General features: G+C 37.0%; 1 protein-coding gene across 5 annotated transcripts in view; it reads left to right on the top strand.

The window, feature by feature from the left end:
• Positions 1–18,233, top strand: part of ZEB2 (zinc finger E-box binding homeobox 2) — a 134,806-nt gene that overhangs the window by 91,734 nt on the left and 24,839 nt on the right. For all 5 annotated transcript variants that reach the window (XM_059166777.1, XM_059166778.1, XM_059166780.1 and 2 more), the window contains one exon: positions 1,850–1,921. In XM_059166777.1, coding sequence (XP_059022760.1) covers positions 1,850–1,921 — 72 coding nt within the window. The remainder of the gene's footprint in view (positions 1–1,849; positions 1,922–18,233) is intronic.

The following is an 18,233-nucleotide window of genomic DNA, read 5'->3' as shown; positions in this document are numbered from 1 at the left end:
TAAGGTATTACCACAGAATGCAATCCACACAGAGTGCCAACGACACATTTGTATACCCAGCATTTAATAATTTGGGAAGCAGCCATCTACTGTAACTTCTCTTTACTTTTTCATAAGAAAATGACAATGAGGAAGGAAGTACAGCAGAAATCTTGAACATTACCACTATTATGCAAAAAAAAAAAAAAAAAAAAAAAAGTGCTGTTAACTGTTTTCCCCTCAGTGACTTGATCTCTCAGATGGAAAACTTATGATTCTTCTGACTCTTGGCTACCAGAAATCACATGAGATGAGCGAGGAAGAAAGACACAAAAGCTATATTTATAGCCAGTACTGAACTTCTCAGAAATACCTTAATTTAATTCCTTCTAGAGACTGATAAAAATATCAGATGAGGGAGCCTTTCAACCGATCGATTATTACAATTGACAATACAATATTGCTATATATTGAACTTCTAAATGTTTTATGCAAAGTGTCCCTGTGAAAATATTCCTTAAGTAAGAGAGAAGTCCAGGGCCAGAAACATATTTAAAGCGGTTGTACGGTTTAAACAAATACCATTCAAATGATCTGACTGTAATGGGTAGTAGCATTAAATTAGCATCTATTTATATCTGTATTTTACCTTAAGAGGCCCAGGCTTTTTTTGTTCTGATAACATAAACAGATAGGCTGCAGGATAGTACTTGTAAATCATATATCTTAATTTTGCTGTACCATTTGCTAGAACCTGTTTTTCTACCAGATAATTATGACTAGAATGAGATAAGCAAAGAATGCTCAGGATAATTTGGGAATTTACAGAGTCCTATTTATAAAGTTTCTCTTATTTTAAGCAAAATGATGATCAGAGAGGTATTTATCCTGGATCATGGTTGGTTCTCATTAGTATGGTTATTGTAAAAATATGATTTTTTTAAAGTCCGTGTTTAATTTATTTACTCAAAGCATTTTTTAAACTGTCAGCTGTCCTTCTCTGCCCTCTCACATACTCTGTAATTTGGGAGGCAGAAAATTCAAGAGCTCTCCTGTTTTTCAAATTCCCCATAATTTAAAACATTGCAATTCTGGAAAATAACCTTTTTTCACCTATGAATCTTCACCCTCAGTGTTACCTATTTTCATCTTCATCACCACTTTGAGCTCTTGCTTACTTCTATATATTTTTCTTCAGAAAATGGCTACAGTTATATGCTGGAGCATAAATGATAAGGAAGAAAGATCTTTGTGGAGTTGTAGGGAAAGGCCTAGGGTAGGTTTGTTTTAGAAGTTTACCTAAAACAGTGAAACAGGTGTTTTCAAGTACCTCTGGGATGCTTATTTTATAAACTGGGAATTTCAAGTTTTGATGTGTAGAATTAGGTTTAAAAAAAAAAAAAAAAAAAAAAACGCCTGCAAAGATTAGCCCCATCGTAGCTCCTCCAAGGGGGGAAAAAGCATGAAATGTTCAACTGGCCACTAATCACCCCGAGTTACCAGAGACCCAGCAGCTGGCATGCCTCTTCCTAAGTACAAATACTTAGTTGCTTTTGACTCGTATTGAAAAAATAATATCTTTCCCCCTGTTTGTCACTAGAACTGCCACCGGAAGAAAAGCCCTTCGTTTGTCCCAAATAAGCACCTCTGTTTTTCACAGCTTGCAGTAATGCTTAAAGTAAATAAGTTCTTGTGTAGCTAGCACTATTGGAGTCATTCAATTGCCTGAACAAAGTTATTGTTTAGAGGGTTACAACAAGCCTTTTCTCTGTTTCCTTTAAAAGAATCTTCCTTGTTCCTGTGGTTGGCATGCTTAGTATAGTAAGCCTTTCTACAGTTTTCAAATGCTAAAGATAATTTTCCCCCACAGAAGAAATGAAGGAAGACTATGACACGATGGGGCCGGAAGCCACGATCCAGACCGCAGTTAACAATGGTACAGGTAAGTTGTGTTTTCCACGCCAAGATCATCCTTGCCTCGTGTCATGCGGGTTTAGTGAGTCAGGAAGAGAAATTCTGGCCCGTGCATCGGTAGCTCCATGACTTAGCGATTAAGTCAGACATTACAGGTTGCCTGATTTGGTCTCAAAGCGGAGTTCTCTCTATTTTATTTTACTTTATTTATGTATTTTCTTTTTCTCAGCAAATACATCTTTCATTCTTAAACCCCTGATTTGCCTGTGAAAGTTAAGAAAACTGAACTGGATACATAATTTTTTTTTTTAAACGCACGAGTTGGGCAAATTTCTGGTAGTAATTTTTATTTTAAAAGACGGCATGAATAATCTCAAAATTAGAATGTAATATGCCTCTCCTGGCTACCACTTGATAGTAGTGATTGAGAATTCAAATGATATGCTGTAATTTAGATGGTAAATGTTTTTTCAGGAAGACAAACCAAATTTCCATGAACATTCCTCACAAAAATTGATCATCTGAGCTCCTTTGTATTCTTTCTTCACTTTTAATTCTGGGTACCCTCTGCCTCCTCTAAATAACGTTTTCTAGGCAGAAGTTTTAGAGAAAATTGACAATTTCACTTCTTTTTATTGAAGCCAAAAATATTACAGGAGGAAAGTGGTAAGCAGTGTTTTCTTCTGCAACTGCTGTGGAGTGGGATTTCAGGACACTTGTGACATTCTGCGATCCTCTCCCAACAATGAATGATGCCTGCCCTCACATCCTCCTGTCACCAGTGCAAATGTACATTGACTCACTGTTTTTCTCTCTCTTTTTCTGGATAAGGCTAATTATTTTTGGCGTTATGAACAATCCTTCACATGGCCATTACAAATATTTACCTGGTGCCCAGTATAAGGTTATCTTCCAAAACAAAATGAAACGAAAAATCACAGCGGTATATCCGCTCAAGTCACCAATGAGAAAAAAAGTTACAGTTTTATGAAGTTTTAGAAATGTGAATAATTCAGATGATAGTCATATCTCCCTTGTGTTGATACACATCATAATAAACTGCTCATGCTGTGCTTCTATTTAGAATTCCTTATTAATAACTTACAAGGCACTAATTCACTTTCTTGGGTGTAAAATAAGAGAAATAATGAACAACTGTTGTAATTTTTCTCTCATTTGAGTATGTCAATTTCAGGTACAAAAATGAAACTGTGCAATATAAGATTAGGGAAAATGTATAGAATTAAGAAAGATTAATCCTAGTTTTCAGGTATAGCTCTGGCAATAACCAGATTGTAACCTAAGGAATATCAGTTACTCTCTTTGGAACCTAGTATCCCCACCTGAAAAATAAATAGATCACACTAATTGCTACTTAAGAATATTTCCAGGTTTAATCATCGATGTTGCAGGGGTACCAACAAGGCAAAATAACTTCATGTAAAAAGACAATAATAAAGAGAAAGCATACATTTGATACTTTCTATAATATTCCAACTCATGGCATCAAAAATGGCTTTATGGTTTTTTTTTTAAAGGTAAATTGTTAAATTTCAAGCTCAAACATAAATAAATCCTAATTCTTATTAACTTTATAGATGTTAAAAGTGTCACAAAAATTAATTTATCCCACAAAGTGCCAATTTATTAGCTGTTTTGTACACTTGAATTCTAAATTAGTAAAAATTTTTCCTGTACAAAAAATTTAAAAATAAATTCTGAAAATGTACTTCCACCAGGCTTTAAGATATCTTTTTCTAATACTACTCACTATTGCTTATAGTTTATGTGTATTCGGTCAATAAAGAAACAAGTAAGTATTCATTGAGAATCTTCTATGCACACCGTTGGTGCACTTGTGGTGGAAGATAGGCCAGGAAGTTTAAGACATGGTTATTATTTAATTTGGAAAAGGAGACTAACATACAAGAAAAAACAAAGAAGGGGTGCCTGGGTGGCTCAGTCAGTTAGGCATCTGCCTTTGGCTTGGGTCATGATACCAGCATCCTGGGATCAAGTCCTGGTCAAGCTCCTTACTCAGCGGGAAGCCTGTTTCTCCTTCTCTCATTCCCCCTGCTTGTGTTCTCTCTCTTGCTGTGTCTCTCTCTGTCAGATAAATCAATAAAATCTTAAAAAAAAAAAAAAAGTACAATAAGAAAAAGGTGCCTATACACAACAAATAGAAGGAATATAGTTATTTCAAATTACAAAGGTAGGAGAGATCTTGTGGGGTGAGTATTCAGGAAAAGCTCCATGACAGAGGTGAAATGTGAACTAAGTATATTCTCAGTGGTCATGAAGAAGTGAGGAAGTATTTTCTAGCAGAAGAATGTGTAAGCCAACGAAAGACATTGTGAAATCTGTAGAGAAGATAGTGAATAAAGGATTCTCCTGAATCAGAGGGTCCTAGGAGGTAATTCATGGGAAATGGAGCTGGACAGTTAAGTTGAAGCCAGCTGGTGGAGGATGTTAAGCACTAGACCAAAGAATTTGTGTCATGTTATACTACCGTGATTTCTGTGGGGGAAAACCAGACTTTAAAAGACCAACTGGAAGTCATTGTAGTCACTCAGGTGTGAAGTGATAAAATGCTTGTCTTAGGGTGGTGACAGTGGCGAAATTAGCAACATCATTTCTTCACAATCAGTTGAAACCCTGGGTGAAGGAATCAAAATGGCTTCAGGATTATACATCTGCATGCTTAGAACATGGCAGTACTTGCTATTTCTAGATAAAAAGAAGGAGGATCCAATTTTGAGAAGACCTTGAGCTAGTCTTTAGACAGAAGTATTTTCATATAAAAGTTATATATGGATGTGACTAAAAGAACGTCCATCGGAAATGAGGAATTGAAACACAGGAAGTCAGGGCTGAAGACATAGATTTGAGAGTGATGCAAATATATTCTGATAGTATTTAACATCTTGGGACCATGACATTAACCATTGGGAGTGTATTTATTGAAACAAGTAGAAAGCTGAGGCCAGGGCTCTTGGTGGATGGGGAGAAAAATCAAATTCACTGAAAGAAAAAAGATTAAGATAGAAAAAAAATTAAACAACCACAAGGCAAAGAAAGAAAGTTTCAAAAAGTAGCGAATGGTCAATTCAATCAAAGATTTAGATAACTACAAAGGAAAAAATGCTGAACGAATACATTGGACTTGGTAATTAGGAACTTACTGGTGATCCTCAGTTTATAACTCTGCTCTTTTAGAGAATAAATACATATTTCTTTACAACTGCAAGTTGCTGCTTCTTATCCCAGAAACTGTTGCTAAATACATGGGGAATTGCAATAAGTCATCTTTTCTGGTTGAAATTGCTTATTAATGGACCATCTCTTTGCCTCCACCCAAGTCCTACAAGATCCAGCTATTGGCTGACCTTCTCTAGCCATCCCAACCCACACTGATACCTTCTTCCAGTGAATGCTAATTGAACAAAACACCTAACCTTGTCATAAATTCTGTAGTGTGTTATGAATTGATGTGCTGTCTTTTCCAAATTAGATTGCAAACTCTGAGAGCATGGATTGTTTCTTGGGCTGCCATGTTGCCTATAAGAGCACCTTAATTTTTTTAACTTTACTTCAATCTTATTTTTTAATTTTTAAAAAATTTATTGTCGCTATTTTTTAATGTACAAGGTCATATTAGTTTTAGGTGTACAACACAGTGATTAAACAATTCCATACATTACTCAGTGCTCATCAAAATAAGTAAAATAAGCTCTTACTCTTAATCCCCAACCTATTTCACCCAACCCCTCAATCCACTTCCTCTCTGGTAACCATCAGTTTCTTCTCTATATTTAGAAGTGCCTTAAAATTAATAGACTCTAAATATATTTTTAATGAATAAATATGGAATTAATTTACTATCAGATACCATTTTTCTTTTCTAATCAAAACAGAACCAATAGAGGGGCATCTGGGTGGCTCAGGGGGTTAAACCTCTGTCTTCAGCTCAGGTCATGATCTCAGGGTCCTGGGATTGAGCCCCACATCGGGTTCTATGTTCAGTAGGGAGCCTGCTTCCCACTCTCTCTCTGCCTGCTTCTCTGCCTACCTGTGATCTCTTTCTGTGTCAAATAAATAAATAAAATCTTAAAAAAAAAAAAAGAGCCAATAGATATTGAAATAGATAAATTCTAAACACGTCACACAAATTTTCTGATAAAAAGTATTATTATTAATGGGAATAAGTTGTGAAGGAAAGACAAAGTCACTGTCTCCAGTACTTCTCACTTATATTCAACACACAGATTTCATTCCTAACTAAAAGTAAGTAAAAACCTCTGAATTTCCTTCTCAGCTTCACACATTAAATAACAAAAATTAAGTTCATCTAGATAAATAGAATAGACTTTTAGAATCTAAAAGTATCTTCTTCCTAGTGTACTCTGCTGAGTTTAAAACTACAAGAAGCAATGGGAAGAGTTTAATTGAATTAAATCACAGAATTCTAAAATTGAAAGTTATACTACAGAACAATTTCTTAATTGTATTTTGATAGTTGAGGAAAAAATGCCAGTAGTAAAAAATGCCACATAGCTAACTGGTGGCAGATTTGGAAATAAAAGCTAAATTACCTGACAAACCTTTCACCTCAGAAGTTTTTACCATTCTGAGGAGCTGTCCTGCTAGAAACTATGGCATCATCTTTGACTCCTATATACTTTATCTAATTAGTCATCAAATACTATGAATTCTACTATCTCAAATAGCATATATCACTTTTATTTCTCCCCATCAGTTTTTGCACTATCCTGACTTAAATACTCATCTTTCATTCAAGCTATTATGATACCTTGTTCACCAACCCCATTTCCATCCCTCATTTCTTTAATTCACTCTTCACACTACCAAAGTTAGTTAGAAGTTGCTTTCCTAGCACTTGGGAATATCCATGAATAATTGCAACTCATCTCCCACACCACTTTATACTCAACCTCCTATGGTTTTCCACTACTTTCTGAAAGAGTTGGCATTTGAGTTGGATTGTCATCGTCATGATCTAACACCATCTTGCCTTTACTGTCACTTGCTAGTATATACCTCAACTCTGAATGACTGATTATCATTTATAATCCTTTGCCTTTGCTTATAATGTTCCATCAACACAGAAACTCTTTTCAGTCTGACAGAATCATACCATACTTAAAAGCCATCTCCACCAGGAAGTCATCTTACAGTTTCCCACTCAAGATTAACTACTCGTTCCTTTGAGGGTCTTCTTATAGCATTTACAAGTTTTGTCTCATATTATACTTAGTTGCCAGCAGGTATGTTTCTCCCCACTAGATTGTAAGCTACTTGAGGACAGAAATGGTATGGGGTTTTGGTCACTTGATCACTATAGATCCTAGAATGGTCTATGTCACCAGGAGTTTTTAAAGAATTGAGGGAGTCAGTGAGAGACAAACAACAGTAGACTTCCCTTTCATATTTCCAAGTTGACATATTTTGATACCTGGTGTGAAATAATCAACCAGACATTTTCATCTCTCATTAATCTTCCAAATGAGAAAAATTCAGTTACATTTGACTGGTCTCTATCCTTCATGTTCTCCTCAATTTGGTGGGTCCACATTCATCTTATAACCCTTTTCTCATTGTTCAAATACCCTTCTTAGAATTCATACTTGCCCCTTAGGAACCATAAGCAAAATCTGCATTCTTCAGAGAGCAGTATGAAGTGTCATCCATTTCATATCAAAAGTGTTTCATTCTCCTCAGACCAGATCTCCTGGTAATATCAAAAAAGAATCACATTTATACCAAATTCTGAATCTCTGCCTATGCTGTTCCTTGAGACCCTAATCTCTCACTCCTTTTTGTCTAGTTATCCAAAATCTACTCACCCTTCTGTTCCTCAGGGCCGGCTCAAATTCCATTTCTTTAATGTGGTCTACCTAAAACACCCCAAATCATGTCAATCTCTTCCTTCTCTGAAATTCCCCAGCCTTCAGGTGGACACTACTAATTTTAACATGTCAGACTGTTCCTTTTTTACCTATTTTTTCCTTTGTACCTATTTTACCTAGTTAATTTTGTGAGGGCAAGAGATTTCTTGAGCTCTAAAATGGGAGCAGAGTACCATGCCATTTACCTCATAGGATTGTTGAAGTAATTAAATAAATAATATATATATTAGCTTTAGTAAGGGTCCCAAAAATATTTGCTTTTAAAAAAGGACTATTCCTTCTTGCCTCAGAGTGCCCAATATAGCAGTGAACTCACATGGTAGGAGTTATGACTGGTAGAATGAATGAATGAATGAACATTTGGTGAAGAAGAAATAGTCTCTGAGAATGGAAGCCACAATAAAGGAAAACATTACCGTGGAGGGATTAAGTCCAGTATTTTCAGAGGGTGAAACCTGGATTTAAGCCCCTGAAATCAACCTGTTACACACGAAGAACAACAATATAGCATATCACCTTTTTTTTTTTTTAACAATAAAGTTTTAGAGCACAGCAAAGTTGATTTATAACAGGAAGTATCACAAACCCTGATTTATATTAACAACACTCTACATTGCATTTAATATTCTTATATTGGTTTTAGTGTTTTAAAAATGAAAGAAATTGTATGTTTTAACACAAAAGACAAAGAATGTCCTTTTATAAGGAACATTACACCTTCTGTATTTTAATCAGATTCAAATTCAGAATAAAATTATTGTGTAGAATTTTTAAGAGGGTGAAAAAAACCCTATTTTCTACGAAGATGAGAGAAATGGAAAAACTTAGGAGCATTATGAAGCCTACGTGCTAGTAGTAACAAGGGTCTGTCTTAGGTGCTTGGTGATCATTAACATTCATGCTGTTCCACGTGCACATCAAGACCCAAATAGGCCCCTGATGTTTCCCTCTTTGAATGTGTGTAAGTTATATTTACACAGACAATCTAGTACTCCAGTTATAAAGGGCTATTAATAACCACCTGCATCTTTCCTTCCTTTGCTGGGAAAAGAAAATCACCGGACAACCTTACATCTAGAAACTGGATAAGGAAAATTTAAGTCTCAATTCCTAATCTTACAGAACAGAATAAAATTATTGTCCAAGAACTAAGAATATCAACTCTAACTATAGTCATTAAACATGTTTCCAATCTTTTCAGAATAATATATGAATGCTTTTACATATCAAAGGCAAGTGTTGGTTTGGGATGCTCTAGATTAGTCTAGAGTCAGAGAAACAACGTTTGAATTTTGCCTTTACCAATTACCAAGTTCATGAACTTGAGTATATAAGAATTCATTTCTACATCAGTAAAGTGGAAATAATGATTCCCTATGTACAAGTGAAATATTTTAATTTAAATGCAACTAATTAACATATGGTATATTATTAGTTTCAGTGGTAGAGGTTAATGACTCATCAGTCTTATATAACACTCGGTGCTCTTTACATCACATGACCTCCTAAATGTCCAGCACCCAGTTACCCCATACCCCTACCCCCTCCATTCCAGCAACCCTCAGTCTGTTTCCTATCATTAAAAGTCTCTTATGGGGACGCCTGGGTGGCTCAGTTGGTTGGACGACTGCCTTCGGCTCAGGTCATGATCCCGGAGTCCTGGGATCGAGTCCCACATCGGGTTCCCAGCTCCATGGGGAGTCTGCTTCTCCCTCTGATTTCTCCTCACTCATGCTCTCTCTCATTACCTCTCTCTCAATAAATAAGTAAAAACCTTTAAAAAAAAAAGTCTCTTATGGTTTCTTTCTTTCTCTGATTTCATCTCACTTTATTTTTCCCTTCCTTCCCCTGTGATCTTCTGTTTTGTTTCTTAAATGCCACCTATGAGTGAAATCATATGATAATTGTCTTTCTCTGATTGGCTTATTTGGAGCTAGAGAATCTTGAGCAGGTTCCATACCCAGCACAGAGTTCCATGCCAGGCATGATCTCACAACCCTGAGATCATGACCTGAGCTGAAATCAAGAGTTAAATGCTTAACAGACTGAACCACCCAGGCACCCCAATGGAATATTATTTTTAAAGTACCTAATGCAGGGGCACCTGGGTGGCTCGATTATTTAGTCTCTGCCTTCTGCTCTCGTCATGATTCCAGAGACTTGGGATGGAGCCCTGCATCGGGTTCCCTGCTCCATGGTAACCCTGCTCCCTGCTCCCTGCCTGCTTCTTTCTCTCCCACTTCCCCTGCTTATATTTCCTCTCTCCCTGTCTCTCTCTCTCTCTGTCAAATAAATAAATCTTTAAATAAATTTAATAAATAATAAAAAAATAAAATAAATAAAAATTTAAAAAATAATACCTAATGCAGTGCCTAACATATACTAAATGCTCACCCTGATTTGATTATTTCACTATTTGATTATACAATTTTCACCAGTTTGTATCTACAGGTAAGTGTTAAACCAATTTTATGCATTAAGAAATAAATGGACTCTGAACTGTTTCCTCCCTTTACACTGGTTCCTCATTAGCTTCTTCTCTAGAAAACAGAAATGCAATATCTAACAAATTTGTAATGCGAGGACTTAACCAGTCAATTTTGAGAGCCTCTGCCAATTAAATTCCTTTGACATCTTTGAAAACCAAGCAGACAAGCTGTAGGACAAATGTCTGTTCATTGCTCCAACAAAGCATTTGAGGTCAAAACATGAAGATGGAGAAGGAATTGCATATTGCTTAGTTTTCTATTTCATTTCATCTTTACCTGGGATCCTTTTTTAAACATAGAAGAGGAGATAGTGGTATTTACAATGTTTGTGTATAATGATGAAATCTGTCAAAGACTTTCCTTTGATCACTGGCTGGCATCAGGAATCATATGTTGTTTTTCTTTTTGTCCTGAATGACAATCAAATAAACAAATAATACAATATTCATCACTTTACTAAGATACCTACATTTATTCTTTTCTGTCAGGGTGTTTGCTGTGTACAGAATTTAAACTGGGGTTTGAGAAAGAAACTTTAAGAAAATAGAAGATATAACTCTTGTTCTTAAAAAATGCAAAATCCCAGAGCACCTGGCTGGCTCAGTCAGTGGAGCATTTAACTCTTGATCTTAGGGTTGTACGTTTGAGTCCCACCTTGGGTGTAGAGATTACTTAATGATAAAATCTTCAAAAAAATCATAATGACATGAAGGCAAACTTTACCCAAAAAATCATTAATAGCCTAATTAGCTATTCAGATCAATAGTCACTTAGGGTGACCCTATTAAGTTTAAGACACTTTGTATTTGAAAAATACAATGAACGGTCACTGTCATTAAGGACTTACCTTCAACTGGGTAAATAAAACAATGGTAGATGAATAAGAAATGTGTGTAAAATATTTAGCACAATGTTAGACATAATAAACAGTTGTTGCTAGCCATCATTATCATCATTATTGTTAGCATCATAACAATATGTGGATGAAGATGTTTTATTTGAAATACAACAAGCCATGTACGTTCAAGTGAAAGATGCTCAATATTGCAGAGGGTTTTTGACAGTGTAGGGTCAAATATTGGAGACACGAGGGTAAAGAAGTGTCTTAAGAGACTGCAAAATTCAGAGAAGGTTTTCTTCAGGAAGAAGGCTTGTTAAATATGGCTCTGTGCAAAAGTGAGGCATAGAGAAAGCTGAAAATGTAAAAGGAGACTGGGTTATCAGTAGCTTGGGAGGAAGTAGCCTTAGAGAGTAGCCTTTGCTGTGGGCAGAGGTACAGATTTATTAGCAATAAGATCAAAAGAAAAAGGAAGAATGATTTTGGTTGAAGTTAAGGTAGTTCAGGGAATTCATGTCATGTGAGCTGCACTCTTTAAGTAGGAAAAGAGATGATCAGTTGACAGTAAGGGAAGGGAGTAGGGTTGGACTCTTGAAGAACAGAAATCTAGAGTAATTGCTGTGGACAATATATGAAGATTCAATTACCATCACAAAAGAAGATCCCATTTGGATAACATGGACTGAAACAAGTCTGTTACAATTATTTACATTTCTTTAGACATTTTTGATACTCTAGGAGCAAAGAAACTGGGCTGGATGTTCTTGGGCAGGGCAAGAAGGATACAAGAATAAGGGACAGGGATGGAAAAAATTTCAAGCTCCGAGGTCAACTGAGGCAAGTAAAAGCAGACCTGGTGAAATGGGACGTGAAGACTTGTCAGAGCCCAGTTATCACAGTGAAGAATCTACATCAGGGGAATAAAGAACGGGATGGTGGGAAAGGGCAGAAGGCTGAAACAGATTGAGTTTCACGTTCTGGTTTGCAGAGCTGGAAGTGTCGCGGATTTAGCCCAGTACCAAAGTGTGGCCATCCCTGTGCTTAGAGAGACTCAAAGCCTTGGAAACCAGAATCCCGCATGGACTATTGAGCCATGAAGTTTCCCAGAGAAATAGTATAAACAGCCCTGGCGTAAACATGACCATAGGACAAGTGTCATCTTACCTGAGCTATGCAAGTAGTGTGTTAAAACATGATAGCAAAAATGGATGACTGAGGCTTCAAAAAATTACAGTTGCAAACTGGAGGGTTTTGGAGGGTAGAGGTTAAGTTTGCTTTTCTTCGTAGTCCCTCTCAGTGGGTGCGGTGTTGATGCAATCTTGATGGTTGACAAATGGGTTGTTTGTTGAATTGATAAATAAATGAATAAACAAATTAATGATGATGCATGACTTAGGAACATTGGTTTGGAACAGCCATGTGAACTGAGGAGTTTGTTGACCCATCCTCTTTGCTCTGTGAGCTTAGATAGATGAAAGCAGGCACGGCTGTGCTGGAAAGGTCTGGGAGGGATGGAGTATTATGACAGGATGACACAGTTTCATCTAATCTGAAGAAGTGGAACGCATGTAGGAGGATATCATTAAGCATGTGGGGGAATAAACAAGTAATATGTGGAATGGGAAAGCAAAATGAACCATGAATAAAGGGTGTTGGTTTTCTTTTTTCTTTCTTTTTTTTTTTTTTTTTTCCTGGTCTCTAGTTCCAAGTTAAGCTTGAGACATTTTTTATTTACTATCACCATAATAGTTAATAAAAATTCACCTTTGGAAGGTGTTTCATGAAGTCATTCCTTTCTGGGTGCCTTTAGAAACATGACTGAAAAAAATCTAAAATAGGAAAACATAATCCTGAAATATTAAATGGAAATTATAAATAAGCATCTTGAGTAGAGAATTTGAAGAACTTGGATGTTTTCACTTTACCCCAGTAGACTTGGATGTGGATCACCCAGTGAAAAAAAATGGAGAGCAGGAACATGAAAGGAAAAACTGAGAAAAAAAGAAAAGTTTAAAATGCTGTATTTTATTTATATTGACGTGAGAATTTACCATGGCTTTCCCCATACTAATTTTATGTCAGCAACCTTGTCAGCATCTAAGATGTATTCAAATCATGTCAAATCATTTGGGCATACTGAAAAACTGAAAAAATGGGGTTCTCTCTCTTTCTCTTTCACATATTGAGTCACTATGATACAGTGGAAAGAGCAGTGGGTTAAGAGTCAGGATATATGAATTCTCCATCAAGCTTTTCCAGAAATTATTTGTCTAACTTTGTATGAATCATAAACCTCACTATACCTTAGTTGTATCATCTGTTAAATGAGGAAATTAGACTAGAATTTTGAACTCCACCCTACCCTACCCTTTCTGCTAATGATCTGTTACTGGGAAGCCTGAACAAAGACAACAAAGCACTGGCTGAGCTAGTTGGCACAGGAGGGGGAGGTCCTGCCTCATGGTATTACACCCAGGGCCCTGTGTTTGTTAGAGCTTTGACTTTGGTTTAATGTTCTGCTGTTGTCATTTTGCCCCAGACTCTCTGGGCCCCACTGTAGCCAGCTCTGCTTATAGCTCACAAAATGCATTAGGATAATAGCATAGGATAAGCCAGAATGGGTGGTGGTGGGGGGGGAATCAGGGATTTACCATCTGAACTACCACAGGGAAATGCGGACTATGTCCAGGTTTACCAGATTCTTCTGAGGTGTCTCCAGAGCGGTTGGAAATCTCTAGATCAAGACTGAAAATCTTGCCTGAGCAAGAAATACCATGGTTGAAGGTATAACCCCCCTAAATTGATGATACTAATGAGAAGGTTAGGAGGCTAGCAAGTGGTTTGACCTCTTTAAATACAAATTCTATGCATCGCACCATTAGCTTTGAAGAAAGAGGGGGAAAGGGTAAGAACATTTCTGTACCATTATTATCCTCTTGGCTTAATAACTTCCAATTCCTCTTATTATTCTTGCATGGAGTTTAAATTAAATTTTTTTAAATTTTTTAATCCTTTTTTTAAAATTTAAGTAATCTCCACACCCAATGCAGCACTTGAATTCATGACCCTGAGAATGAGAGTTGCATGCTCCATTAACTAGCCAGCCAGGTGCCCCTAAATTAAGCTTTTTTAAAATTAACGAGGTTTCTGGTATGGGTAATGAAAGCCACACAAGTTTAATCTTAAGTTATTTCTCAAGTAGAGTTGAGTGGATATATAGGGTTAATCAATTGTGCAAGATCTGTTTATCAGATAATTCAGTACCTAAGTACTCAACATGCAGAGAATCAAATTATTATAAGGCATGTCATTTTCTTCTTGTTTATACTATCTGTCACATTCTTACATGTTGGAAGAGTTTTGTCATCCAGAGAGGTCATGCAAATCATCATTTAAAAATGTGTAGAGGGGGCGCCTGGGTGACTCAGTGGGTTAAGCCGCTGCCTTCGGCTCAGGTCATGATCACAGGGTCCTGGGATCGAGCCCCACACCGGGCTCTCTGCTCAGTGGGGAGCCTGCTTCCCTCTCTCTCTCTGCCTGCCTCTCTGCCTACTTGTGATCTCTCTCTCTGTCAAATAAATTAATAAATAAAAATCTTTAAAAAAATGTGTAGTTAACCCCATTCGGTAAGTTTATAAAAATAAAATAGAGGGAAAGGTGGGTTTTGAAGAGAGAAAAACAGATGTAGCTAGCCCTTGGCAGGTGAGACAGGAGGGTCATTTGCCGACCATAATCAGCGTATAAGAAGAGCCTGGCACTTCCTGGCTAATGAATGTTGCGGTTTTGTTAGCTTTGTTTGTGATTAGGAGCGGCTATATCTCCACTTCACAGCAAGGGTTCCCACAACAGATAACTGATATCCCAACCTTCTTGAGTGTCTCCTTCATTCACTCAACAAATGTTTAATAAGCACTGTTTTCCTTGTGATGTTGTCAGTGGTTTCTAGTCACCTCCAAAATTTTCATCTGTGTCTATGGTTCCTCCGTCAGAAAGCTATGTTGCTTTGAGTTTTTAACTGACAAGAATATAGATGAAATTCTTTAGGCCTAGACAGTGAATAAAAAAGCAAGTTAATTAGGGTAACTAATTTATTGGAAGTATGGAATTCTGAAACTTCAGGGATACCTCAGAAAGCATTTACTAGCTCATTTTACAGATAGGGATACTGAGATTAAAAATCATAAGTGGCTGAGCCAAAATGGGTTGCCCAATGACCCTGAACCTGGTCTGATCATTCAGTTATTGAGGATTAGCTGTGTGTCAGGCAGTGTACTAGGCACTGGTGCTACAAAACTGAATAAAACACAATCAGCTCACAGATATGTATTTAAAGGGATATAATGTGCTGTGCTTAAGTTCAGTGATTGAGATATGCAGATGGATACCTGCAGAAGGAAATTCTGAGCTCAGGTTGAGGGTCAGGAAGGCCACGTGATAAGAGATTAATTCTGAGCTGCTTCCCAAAACCATGTCACCGAATACCTTAATTTAGCCAGGTGATGGAGATAACTGAATTCCCAGGGCATTGATTCGTAAACTAGGTGTGCATCAGATTCCCTGATAGGCTTGTCAACAGAGACTGCTGATTCCGGTTTTTGTTTTGTTTTGTTTTGTTTTTTAAAGATTTTATTTATTTATTTGAGAAAGAGAGATCACAAGTAGGCAGAGAGGCAGAGAAGGGGGAAGCAGGCTCCTTGCTGAGCAGAGAGCCCGATACAGGACTTAATCCCAGTACCCTGAATTCAAAGGCAGAGACTTAACCCACTGAGCCACCCAGGTGCCTCTGGTTCCGTTTTTTAACAAATTCTCAGGTACTACTGATCCTGCTGGCCTGGAGGCCACCCCCTCCCCCCTTTTTTGAGGCCACATTTTGAAAACCACTGTCCTAGAGCATCCTTAGGTTTTTGTGTGTGTACAAAAAGCATTTAAGAAGAGTACTGAATTGCCAGGCAAAACACCTTACTTTATAAGCCCCTCAAAAATATTATAACACAGTCTAAGATTCTTTTCAGTAAGATACCAATTCCAAAATTTTCAATTACACAGTAATGTGAAAAATAAATACATAGGAACTTACTTGGGAGGCTTCCTTTGAAAGTCTTAGATTCTGTCTCTATACATAGCAATCAAAACTGCCTAAGGGTCAGTGGTCTCTATAAATTTTGATATTCACAATCCCTTAATATAAAACCTCACTTTAAAATTAGACTGTGTCCCTGACTGGGCTGCTTCCTGCTGTGGAGGGAGATATTTGATGGTGCAGAGTACTATGGGTTCCCAGATTCCCATCCCCCGTTCGTTCTGCCTCTCTCTCTCTTAAAGTTCTTACACATCAGGGGCCCTCACTGGCCTCTGAGCACGCGTTCTCTGGAGAAAGCCTTGTCAGAGCAGGCGTGGAGAGACCCACCCAGGCACTGTGGTAGTTCCCAAGAAGAAAAGAAAACTTTTGTCTCTCTGGAGGAGGCTTCCCTGGCTTTGCACACACCTCTGTAGCAGTGGGGCGCTCTGCTGGGCTGCCTGCGTAGCTGTGTAATGAGAAAAAGATCATCCTCTTTCCTTACGGTTGTTTTTAAATATCTGGTGCCAATATGTATTTTGGAAGCCTTCTACAGAAAGGCACACATGCATTTTTAATGATAAAAAAAGCATTTTTTATCATTTTTAATGATAAAAAAATGCTTATGTTCATTAATTAGTCAACTTTAAACAAAGTAGCCATGAGAATTTATATACCTCAACAAATGCTGAGGATGGGCTTCTTTATCTTTTTTTATTTAAATTCAATTAGCCAACATATAATACATCATTAGTTTCAGATATAATGTTCAATAATTCATCAGTTGCCTATAACACCCAGTACTCATCAGGTGCCCTCCGTAATGCCCATCACCCAGTTAACCCCATCCCCCGCCCTGCCCCCATCTCCCCTCCAGCAACCCTCAGTTTGTTTCCTAGAGTTAAGAGTCTCTCCTGGTTTGTGTCCTTCTCTGATGACTTCCCATTAAGTTTTCCCTCCCTTCCCCTACGTGGGCTTCCTTAAAAATTCAATACAGAAGACTAAATTAAAAGCAATTTTCTATGTTTTCTTATCATCTAGAATGTCAGTAAAAAGACTATGTTTCTAACAGATGATGAATACAGTTACCTAGATTTGTGATTGCTTCTCCGGGTCCCTTTGCCTTGACAAATAAAAGTCAAATTATATGACAAGTACATAATTTCTATATTATACTGAGAAGTATCCATATATGTATATTTATATACATATATATTCCTTTTATACATTTATGTATATATTCATACATTTATACATTATGTATTTATATGTCTGTATATTATAGAAGCACAGCCATTTCATGTATATATCTCTCAATATGTGAATCACAGAATCAGGAAAACAATTATCAATCAACACCATTGTGTCCTTATCCCAAAGCACACTCTCTGACATTAGTAGGCACTCAATAAATAGTTATTAAGCAGTGGGATGGATGAATGATTCAACCGCCCCTTTTTTTTACATGTATTTACTTCAGCTTTCCTAGATCCTCCAAGATGTTTTCTTTTTGTAAGAATTATTTATTCATTTTATGTTCATTAAAATGGCTTGGCATAATATTCAAACATATTTCTTCAATTTTTAAATGAAATGGAAAATGGAAAACATATCAGTTATAGTAGAATACCTGCCTTCCTACATGAACACATGCTCATTACAAATAAAGAAAATAAATGGCGAAGGGATGAAAGTAAATAGAGAAAAAAGGGAAAAAAGAAGGAATAAGTATCAAGGTCTCATTATGATTTAACTATTTGTAAACACTAAGCAAAACATACTTTTTTTTTTAAGATTTTATCATTCATTTATTTGGCAGACAGATATCACAAGTAGGCAGAGAAGCAGGCAGAGAGAGAGGAGGAACCAGGCTCCCCACTAAGCAGAGAGCCTGACGTGAGGCTCGATCCCAGGACCCTGGGATCATGACCTGAGCCGAAGGCAGAGGCTTTAACCCACTGAGCCACCCAGGTGCCCCAAAACATACTTTCAAGTATCTTTGAGAAAGTGTCCTAAAAACTCCGTTATGG

The sequence above is a fragment of the Mustela lutreola genome, chromosome 3 (assembly GCF_030435805.1).
Source record: "Mustela lutreola isolate mMusLut2 chromosome 3, mMusLut2.pri, whole genome shotgun sequence".
NCBI lineage: Eukaryota > Metazoa > Chordata > Mammalia > Carnivora > Mustelidae > Mustela > Mustela lutreola.
This window is presented reverse-complemented; position numbering and strand designations above follow the sequence as displayed.